General features: G+C 35.2%; 1 protein-coding gene across 3 annotated transcripts; it reads right to left on the reverse strand.

Annotated features, from left to right (window-relative positions):
* Positions 1-2,170: 2,170 nt before the first annotated feature.
* On the reverse strand, positions 2,171-10,038 carry LOC114308378 (prefoldin subunit 3). 3 transcript variants are annotated; one of them, XM_028253959.2, is made up of 6 exons: positions 9,628-10,038; positions 4,971-5,028; positions 3,987-4,058; positions 3,396-3,515; positions 3,214-3,315; positions 2,171-2,576 (listed from the first exon to the last, which is right to left on the reverse strand). In XM_028253959.2, exons 1-6 carry the CDS (start codon positions 9,777-9,779, stop codon positions 2,499-2,501), a joined length of 582 nt encoding a protein of 193 aa, XP_028109760.2. In that variant the 5' UTR covers positions 9,780-10,038; the 3' UTR covers positions 2,171-2,498. The 3 variants fall into 3 exon arrangements, with proteins under 3 accessions (XP_028109760.2, XP_082733446.1, XP_028109762.2); XM_082877320.1 differs by having other exon boundaries at positions 9,499-9,628; XM_028253961.2 differs by lacking the exon at positions 3,987-4,058 and having other exon boundaries at positions 9,628-9,871.
* Positions 10,039-11,484: the final 1,446 nt, after the last annotated feature.

Raw genomic sequence — 11,484 nt, forward strand, 5'->3', positions numbered from 1 at the left:
ATTTCATATCAATCATAAAATACATAATTTCGTTATAAATTAACGTAACAAAAAATTACAATATCAATCATAAAATTTTAAGTATTTTATTATGCTAATTTAAAAAATAAATATAGAAAATTGAAATCAAGTAATTAAATAATATTAATACCTTAATAGTGGGTAAATTGTGAAACACTTTTTGTATTGAGAATTATATAGATACTGGATATACATATTTTAAATTCTCTACAAGTAATGCACAAAATCCAAAAGGTTATGTGTAATTAACAAAGTGATGCCTTGTGACTGTACGCCTAAGTGAAAAAATAAAAATAAAAAAAAAATGTCAAAACTGTGCCGTTTGAAGGCACCGCAGTTCCTGTTGGGCCCAAACCCATGTTTGTTTTTAGGTAGGTATGTGTGTGTATGCAAATGCGTGTATTCATGGATTAAAAAGGGCTGCCACTGGCACAATTAGAGGGCATGACAAACATTCTTAGGCCCGTTTGTTTGGGTGCCATCAGTGTCTGATGGATGAACACTGCATGTAGCCCATGTTTGTTTTGTTTGGAGCCTCCGGATTTATAGGCCGTTCGGACTAGACTGGGTCTTGGATGACTGGATTTATAGTCCGAACGAAGAGGTGGTATTACAAAAATAGTCCATCGGCTTAATGAGTTGCCAGACGTTCGCCAGAACATTCGGCCAGTCAACCGGTCAGTTGATTTTATTTTATTTTTTTACTTGTGAGGCATTTTTTTTAAACATTAATGTTTAATATTTTTGTATTTTTTTGTTAAGTAAAAATCATAATTTTATTTGTTTTATTATTTTATATAAAAATAATTTAATAATTCTCTCACTATGAAAACAAACACAATTTTATTAATCCCTTCACTATCAATCCCTTCCATTCTACCACTGAAAACAAACGGTACCTTAGTATAGTCTAGATAGATTTTAAAAATTAAAAAATTTGATTCAAAGTTGAAAAAGGATTTAATAATTAAAAACCAAAACAAGTCAAAAAGGTCTAGCTTAAAGGATGCCTTGCATATTAAAGGACAAGAGATGGGCAGAGAGAGAAGCCAACAACTTCAACTTCAATCAAACGTTTTGATGGCACACAAGAGTGGTCCAACAATATAAATTTGTGCTATTCAATGACCCAAACAAACAGCAAAAGAAAGATGTGCGGCGAAGGGAAGTGCTTATCCAAAACAAAAAATAAATGGAGCAAAATGCTTTGTTGAATTGTAGCTTAACACTCCTGTTTCCTTTTGTGCCACGTGTATGTCCACGCGCATGTACAAGTAAATGAAGTTAAAACCTTAGAGACTGCAATGATCCTGATGTCCCGCATCGGTTAAAGTATGGGCTCGGGCATGTGTATACAACCCCCCGACATTTTGTACCAGAGACATAAAGAAAGTTCAAGTACAATGCCAAAAGTGTTCAATGGCTAGGAAAAGCTCAAACACATTCTACAGTTCAAATGCAAAAGCTTCATGTCAAAAAAATAGTAACCACCTGTGCAAGTTCAAAATATGGTATGAAACCCTAGGCCAGACGGAGTGATAACTTTTTATGCCCACGTGTGTGTTCGAGGATTGTGCACATTTCAACTCCGTGTGTGTGAAACCCTAGGCTAGAAGGAGCTGCAGAGCTCCAAAATTATTCAAAGTTGAAGTTTTCACGTCTAGTCACAAAGAACACAACTGCCGTCCCACCTACTTGTGGGGAATCAGATACTCAAAACAAAGAAAACCTAACTGACGTAACAGGTAATTTCAATTGTTAGTTCCTAATTCTAAGGCACTTAAAAGGTCAATAATGCTATTTCTAACTTAAACTTGCAATATTCTAATTGAAAGGATCCAAACTCTACAATCCTTTTGAGGACTGATAGAGACAGCAATGACATGACTTAAATGCAAAAAATTCAATACCAGAATGCTTCACTGGACGAAGCTTTGGCCGACAATATTTATCTCTTAATGAAGCTGCTGTGGGCTCCATTACAGCTTTGCAACGATCCAAAATTTTAAATTTGAAATGATGCTTGCCAGTTAACACCTACATCAGCTATTAGTGAAGCATAGATTAGACCAACTAAATTTCAAACAAGCCATCTAGTCCCATCTAGTCAACAAAGAAAACGGGGGATGCACAAAAAGAAAACATAACGTTAACCCAAATTGTTGTGAATTTTGACTGTCATATATTGTTACAGCTCAATCCCAAAGAACCTCATATCATGCAACAAAGCTAAAGTCTGAATAATGGCAATTTTCTTACACAACGGAACTATCTCAAATCTCAATTGATCAAAATTCAGAACTAGAAGCACACAAATGAGATAAGAATTCATCCAATAATATCACAACAAAAAAAAGAAAAAAATGTAAGAAAGGAAATCCTACCACCTAAAATAATGGATAAGAGAAATTGGAACCATACTCTTGGCTACCAAAGTTCGTTCTGCCACCTCTTATCTCGGTGTAGCAAAAAAAAATTCAAGAGTCCTTCGCAGCAGAAACTTGTCGAATTCTGCGTTGATGTACATCCCAGTTGTATATGCGAGCAATTGTGACCTGAACCATGGCAGTGATATGGTTAAAGACCCATCACCAAATACTCAAATCAAGTGAGCTTTCATATGTACAGAAGTGAACAGGCTTGCAACATGTTGGCCCTGTTTGGTGCAACTTTTGGAACTGCTTACAGCTTTTTTTCAAATATTTTTTTTTTTAATTTGGAAATCTGTGCTAGAGTATTTGGTAATGCAACTTCTACTTATAACTTATGATTCAAAAAAAGATTAAATAAGTTGAAAAAAAGTTGATTATCTGAAAGTTGGGAGAAAGATGCTTTTAGAATCTGCTTTCTAATTATTAGCATTCAGCTAGAGAAAAGTTGGCACCAAATAGACCCTTATAATAACAAGGACTATTTTGGGTCATAACTAAAATGTCGTTATGACACCATATTATGTCATAATCAAAACTCAGAGACAAAACGTTAGCAAGGTTTGCTATGTTGCCTCCATGGCCTCATGGTGCCATAAGCACCAAACGCCTTGGACTGTTGAACTGTTTCTCAAATGAGTTTTTATCCTTTTATTTATTTTATTTATTTAAGAAAGGGAAAAAAAGAGCAAGCTTGTTCATTAGCAAACAATCTTTTAACTCTTCCAACCACAACTCATAAAAAGAGAAACACCAACTATACCTGAGTAATGGTCACTTGATCCCTTAAGAATTGTAGATCTGTAACAAGAACTTCTAAACTAGCTCTAGCATTTTCCAAATTCCTTTGTAGAAGATCAGTGGCCTGCATTTTGAAGTTCGAAGCACTTAAAATCTCGTGTCCATGTGTAAAATGCTAACATCTTAAGATTACAAGTGGGGTACCTCTTCACATGAGTACTCCAGCATGACATTTGCTCCCAGCCATAAACATACTGAATCAGTATCCTCGATGCGTGCTCGGGAATAGATGCCTTCTGACACTTCAAAATCAGCTAATAATGCCTGCAACCAGAATACGAAAACACATAAATATAGGAATATGTACGATACAATAGGAGGGGCTGAAAAGCATTGGCTTGAAGTTTTTCAACACAAACTAGAAGGTCTGTGTTTGATACCAATACCATAGGTTTTATGTGCATGTGACACAACTGCTACACTTACCCAACATCCATGTGAAAAATTAGAGCCCACCATTATAAAGTTGAATATTCTATTCACCACACATGCATAAACGTGCATCAACTAATGCTCATAAACCCAAGAGAGCTAATGATCCAGTAACAGAAATCATGCTCTTGACCACATTATATCCATCCGTACAAAACCAAAATAAGCAAATAAAACTAACGAGGTCTGCCTTCACACCAGTAAACTGTCATCTCAATTTCAAATCTCAGTTGACAGCTCAGTTATATATAGGTTTACTCAAACTACAGAAATATTTAAAAATTTCTGAAGTTAAAAACGAACCCCGCCAGTACCCTTCTTAGCTTGCAAAGTAGCAACTACATCTAAGCACTTCTCAATGTCCGGGATCTTCGCCTAATAACAACAAGAAACAAGAAGAAAGAGTCAAAGTTCTCATGAACATGAACTGAAAAGCAAGCAATATCTGAATCCAAATTTGTCATGTTTAATCATGTCCAAAAATCCTAATTCACAGATGTCAAATCAACATATAAAGGGTAGTTACAGTTTGGAAATCACAAGTTCAGACAAGAACAATTCCAAACAAATACGTAGAGGCTACAACATTATAGTAGATTTTAAAAACCTCACAATTTTATAACATGTAGCCAGAAACCAAATCGAAAGAACCACTTCAAATTAATCTCTGCACTTCAGGAAACTAAACTGAACCCCACTCAACAAAGCCTTGTCCCAAATATCAGTGATCATCTATGTGAATCCTATAGCCCAAGTTAGTAAGCCAGACTTAACAGGTCAGAACGCAAATATGCAACCGAGTGATCATGTAATCTGCGCACCAATTTTTTGCAGTACCAGTAACCCCTCCACAAATAGAAACAAAAAAGACAAAAATGTGCAAGTACATGAGATTTATTCCACTCAAACTCTTCTAAATTTATCAAAGCAGTGCAGGACTTGAAGAGATGCACAAGTTCACAGTCTGACACTAGTTTGAATAGTTGTGCATGCATTTTCATTAAGAATTTGCTACAAAGTTTTCTAAGTGCAACTTTGGTGTCTGTGTCCATAGAATAGATCATGCCAAAAACTAGATAAGATGGAAAGGTAAGCAAATCTCTCATTATATTAACTTTTGCATTACATGAAGTATGTAGTCCCGGTTTAATTCCCAAACACAATTCATTTTTTGATATTCAACAATCAGTTTGTCCCAACCATAAGGCACTAACAATTAGTTATGTTTTTAAAGCAATGTTAATGCACAACATATTTGAGTACAGAAGATATTAATAATAATGAAACCTGAAGATCCCTCTGCTGTGCAAGAAGTTTCATCTCAACCAATCTATATTGTTGAAGCCTGAAGAAAAGAACAAAGAAAAAAGAACTACATCACTAGACTAATAAAAATTGACAAAAAGGGTGGGCATCCTTTGAATATGCAAAACAACATGCATCACAATAAGCATCCATATTAACACTCTTGTATTGTGTGGGAGCCTTGCCAAGAGAGCCTCATACAATTATTTGGGGTGCCTACACATCATCTTAAGCCATTATGCCTTATCTAGGGCCACATCTCCATTGTAATAAGTACTAACCTAATGAGTAAGACAAAGATTAATGTTTCTTGTCTTTTAGGCCAAAAGATTCTATCACCAATTTATTTTTAATACCAAACGAGTCCACCATAAAATTTGGAAGAGAGTGCAAGTAAGCCAGAACATAGAATTTATATTATAGTACAATGGCATCAGATTAATTGCAGCTGGTGAGTATTAAACAGTCCAAGTAACTGCAAAAACACATAACGGTGATTGTGACACACATTTGCATTATTTCTTCTACGATGGCATTGCTACATTCTTCCATAATTAAGCAACAAGACATGATGAACTAAATGTCTAACTAAATTCATGCTTATGACTAACCAAAATTGCTCGAAAAAGAAAGAAAGAAGAAGACATTTTCATAATGCTTGCAGGAGTCATACAGGGATGTCCAAATACACTTTTAGTCCCTATGAAAAAACATCATGAAAATTTAAAAATAAAAACTAAAGAAGATAAGAGCACCCTTTGAAACCTAAGAATTGCACTGTAATACCAGACATTGAGGATAAGAAAACCCTGTTTTGGATGATTCACACAAGTTTAGACGATTATTGATGGCGTTGACAAAATTTGGAAAGATAAGGACGATCATCTCATGATAAATTATGCTTGAAAGATAATAATGTCTTTAAACTAAAACAGCAAGCACCAACAAAATTGATTGAGACCACAACAATTTTAAGAAGAACATGTCCTCATTTTGCCAAACAAGTCAATATGCAGTATGAACTCATAATATAAGAGTTAAGTAAACAAACAACATAGTAGCAAAGAAGAAAGTAAATCTAAATATCTACAGGATCATCTACCAAAAATAAGAAAGAAATTGCCAAACAAATTATATTATGATAAGTTTTAAAAATAGAAATGATCAAATATAAGTGTTATCAGTGGCAAGGTATGAGGCTGAGATCTGATCCCTGTTCGAAGGTTCTAGGGAAGCATCTGCTTTGAACTTGCAAAGAGTTTGGTTGAGGGAGAACCGGAGGTTGTGGAAGGATAGGTTGCTGTTTGTAAGGAGTAGTAGCTATTTATTGTTTGGGATGGGACTTATCTATTCCATAGTTTAAAAGAATAGAACCTTCTTGCTGATACTTCTTCCGGGATTTCATCAATTGCAATTGCTTCTATTCATGTTCCAAAAGACAAGATTGTTTAGACCAAATGAGACAAAAACTTTATTATATTTTATCTTTTCCTTTTAAGTAAATCATTGGAAACACTAAAACTCCATTGATCATAATTTTTTTTTTTTTCCCCCCACCTAATTAATCAGTGCAATAGAGCAATACATTATTATTCAAGTGTAGATATTAATTGACGCCCTAATTTTAGATGTTAGATTTAACATAAATATGTTCAGTACTTGACTTTGTCATAAAAAAGATTACATCTTTTGTATCTCCTACAGTGAATTGATACAAAATCCAATACCCAATTTGACAACTATAATTACAAATTAATTCAGTTTTTGTTTTGATTCGTTTGCTTGTTTTGAACTTTGTGAAATGGGAAGACTATGAAGCTCAAAAAGTTAAGGATTTATGTGCAAACTAACGCAAGCTTAATTGCGGAAAGAATTTGAGACCTAGAAAACCTCAAGATGCCATTTTTTGTTTTAAACATCCATTATATTCAGAAATTGACCTAAACCAAACCAAACCAAACAAAACAAAACCAAACCAAGCCAAGCCTTAAGTCACATCAAATGGGGTTGGCTATATGAATCCTTCTTCTCCATGAGGCCCTATCAAAGGCCATTTCATTAGTCAAATTAAATAGATTCATATCTTTATTTACAACACTAGTCAACGTTAATCTAGGCCTACCCCGTTCCCTAACACTTCCATCTACCGTTATAGCATCTCATCTCTTCACTACTACCTCTGTTGGTCTCCGTTGAATATGACCAAACCATCTCAATCGATTCTCTCTCAACTTATCTTTTATTGGTGCTACTCCTACCCATTCTCGAATACACTCATTCCTAATTCTGTCCTGTCTTGTCTAGTCTTATCACACATCCACCTTAGCATTCTCATCTTAGCCACACTCATCTTATCTATATGTTGTTTCTTGGTTGCCTAACACTTCGTCCCATACAACATTGCTGGTCTAATAGCCGTTCTATAGAACTTACCTTTTAGTCTAGTGGGTATTCGTTTATCGCACAATACCTCAGACGCATTTCTTCACTTAGACCATCCCACCTTAATCCTATGGGCCACATCTGCATCAATCTCCCCCGCTGTTGTGATAATCGACCCTAAATAACGAAAATGTTCACTCTTAGGCAGTTCTTGGTTCTCAATTTTCACTTTTCCTCTATTTTCATTGTTACTGTTACTAAATTTACACCCTATGTACTCTGTCTTAGTTTTGCTTATTCGGAATCTTTTATATTCAAGAGCTTTTCTTCAAATCTCCAACTTTGTGTTAACTCCTTCTCTAGTCTCATCCACTAGCACAATATTGTCTGCAAAAAACATGTATCATAGCACGTCATCCTGAATATTTATTGTCAACTCATCCATAACTAAAGGAAAAAAATAAGGACTTAAGATAGATCCTTGGTGTAACCCTACAGTGATAGGAAATTCATTTGTCTCTCAGCTGGCGATCTAATAGTGGTCACCACTCCTTTATACATGTCCCTAATCACATCAATGTAACCTTTTGTCATCCCTTTCTTCTCTAACACCCACCATATTATATCTCGGGACATTCTATCATATGCTTTCTCAAGGTCGATAAACACCATATGAATGTCTCTGTTCTTTTCTTTATACTTTTCTATTACTCTCCTTAAAAGATAGATCGCTTCCATTGTTGACCTGCCAGGCATAAACCTAAATTGATTCTCTGACACCTCGGTTATATCTCGCAATTGGCGTTCCATCACCTTCTTTCACACTTTCATTATATGACATATTAGCTTGATTCCTCTATAGTTGTAGCAATTCTGGACATCACCTTTATTTTTATAGATTGACACTAAAATTCTCTTCCTCCACTCATCTGACATATTCCTAGTCAACAAAATTTTGCTAAACAACCTAGTCAACCAAGCACCTCCTTTTTTACCAAAACACTTCCAACCTTCAATAGGGATATCATCGGGTCCTAAAGCCTTATTTGATTTCATCTTCTTAAATGTAATCTCCACTTCAAAGTTCCTAATCCTGCGATAGAACTTAGTCTTGGTTTATCGTATTACTGGCAATTTCTTCCCCTATAGTTGTACCTCCATATTCCTCATTTAATAGTTTTTCAAAATAATTCTTCCATCTTTCCTTAATTTCTTCATCCTTCACCAATACCTTAGAATCCTCACTCTTGATGTACTTAATTTGATTAAAATCTTCTGTTTTCTTCTCCCGTATCTTAGCAAATTTATATACCCTCTTCTCTCCCTCCTTACTATCTAGTCTAGCGTATAGGTCATTATAAACTTTCAACTTAGCCTCTTTCACTACTTTCTTTACGTCCTTATTAGCCAATCTATAGCTTTTAAGATTTTTCTTAGTTCTATCTTTCTGCTACTTTTTAAAGCACTTTTTTTTTGCCTTAACTACCGCTTGAACCTCTTCCCTCCACCACCAAGTTTCCCTAGAGTTAGGTCCCGTTCCTTTAGACTCTCCAAACACTTCCCTTGAGATTCTCCTCCTACAATTGGTCATCGAGTTCCACATAGTGTTAACATCATCTTCCAAGTCCCAAGTACCTTCCTTACCCATTCGATTCTTAAATATTTCTAGTTTCTCCTCTTTTAGGTCCCACCATCTCGTCCTACGACACCCACCATCCTTCCTAGCTTGGTGTTGCCCTCTAAAACATAAATCTTGTACCAAAATCCTATGAAACTTTAATCCAATTTCAAGGTTTGCTCACAAGCCCTTTTTAGCTTTTTGGCATATCGCAAATGTTCTAAATAATGGAATCAAAAAGGGTCTACCTGAACTTCAGCTCATCCCAAAGACAGCATTTTTTTACTTACATCATCAGAGAGTGACAGCTGAAGTTGTTTATACGTCACAAGTATGAGCATATATAATTTGGGGACTGGAACAACATACATGTAAGAGAGTAGCTTTCAAATCTAATCCACAAGATTTGATTATATACACTAATTGCAATAAGATCAGGCTTATTTAAGATAATGAAACGAAAGTAACTAAAGCTGAAAAAAAAGATACATTGAGGATGGATGCTAAAACCTCCAATAAAACCCACATGGATTTTGATCTGGGTTTCTCAAATAATGAAATGGGTATATACAGGCATATGCATACATATATATATATATATATATATAGACATAGAGAGAGAGAGAGAGAGAGAGAGACCTTTCTTGGAGGAAAGAGAGGGAAGAGTTGACATCGAGACCTAATTGGGAGAGATAGGTCTGGACATCTTCCACGAAAGAAGCCGCAGGAATGCCCCTTCTCTCTGTAACCCCACTTGATGACGATGAAGAAGACGACATTGCCATAGCCATTTTTCCACAGAGAGAGAAAGAGGGAGAGAGAGAGAAATTTGCTTCTAGAAGAGGTTTTCGGCCGGAGTTAGGGAAGAGAGGTCAATTTTGGGCTAAGAATCCAACAAACCCAATCTCTATGAGCTGGTTAGTTTAATTGGGTCGGTTTTGGACTAAAAATTGGGTTAATTTTAAGCCAAGAAACTAACAACCCAAGCTCTATATGGGTTGGGTTGGGTTGGGTTGGGTTGGGTGGATTTGATTCTATGGTTGGGGTTATGCTAAATCAATTTAACTTCCCAAACTTGAGTATACGTGAAATTTCATAATTTTATTGTATTGAAATTGTGAAAATTTATTTTAAAATATAATTTGAGAAATTTCTACTACAAAATGCCTCAATGTTGTATTCAATTATTATTATTGAATATAGGTTCTTCTTCTTCTTCTTTTTTCTCTGTATGTGTGCGATAAATCTCTTTAAGTAGAGTTTAAATATAAATTTTATGGAAAATGAATTTATAGAACAAAAGTTATAGAATTAATTTTTTTTTTTTTTAAAAAAAGAGAGGAATAAAAAAAACCTCCAAAGGTTAAAAGCCATAAAAATAAATGATTCCACAATACGATAAAGAATTCCACACTAAAGAATTGCTGTATAAATTCAAAATTTTACCCACAACCATGTAATATGAAGATCACGAGACAACTATAAAGAATTTGAAATTTGATACAATAATATTTTAGATTCCCATTGGCACAAACTCACACAAACACCAAACCCTTCATGAACCTTTTTTTACTGCAATGCTAAGTCATATTGGTTTGCAGCTAGCTTATAATGTGCAACAAGCAAAAATAAATCCCATTTCACTCTGTACACTAGATTGTGTTTGGATCAAAAATTTATAATAAAAAAGGTAGATAGATTTGTCTTTTCTTTTCCCTGTCTCCTTTATAAATTCATGATCCAAGCAGTTTAAAATTACAATGACAATCAAGACGAAAAATGTATGAATGCTATGAAACAAATTAATTTGTTTTAATCCAACCGATTAATCATCGGTTTCAGATAATAACTTAACCATCATCTGCATCACCTTCACTTTCATTTGCAAACACACGATGTAATCAGCTGTCTCTTTGAAAAGCCCATCCAAGCCCTTGGACCTCCTATTTTGAACAAGCTTTTTGAGGGTTCTAAGCCTTTTCTTAATCCCATTCATGGGTCTTCTAGACCTCCTCTTCATCATCAAGATCCTCCTATTGGTTTCCCTCTCTTGCCTTTGCAAGATTTGAGCTTCCAAAACTACTTCTCTTCAAAGTGAACCATTAAAATCTCGAATTCTCTTCAAATCAAAGGCAAGGAGTGACTATGGAGAAGCTCCAATGGCTTCAAGTAAGACCTATGCCTCTTGAACTCTTTGCCAAAAAAAGGATCATGAATAGTACAAGTGGATGTATGAGGGCATAAGAGTTATTTATATGTTGTTGGAAAAACACTAACGCTGAATTAATGCCTTGGATCCAGTGATAATATGAGAGCTATTGTGGAGTAGACATCAAGAGTAGTCGAATGTCATTGGTTGAGGATAACATGGGATAGATGAAAATGGGCCCACACAAAGTTTTATCCAAGCATTCCAAGGGTGGCATGAATGAATGTGGTGAGACCCAAGTGTCTCTTGGGCTTTGCTTCTTGTTTTGGCATGTTTGCACATGCTCT

Source organism: Camellia sinensis, chromosome 7 (assembly GCF_055761805.1).
Source record: "Camellia sinensis isolate YWXY chromosome 7, ASM5576180v1, whole genome shotgun sequence".
Classification (NCBI taxonomy): domain Eukaryota; kingdom Viridiplantae; phylum Streptophyta; class Magnoliopsida; order Ericales; family Theaceae; genus Camellia; species Camellia sinensis.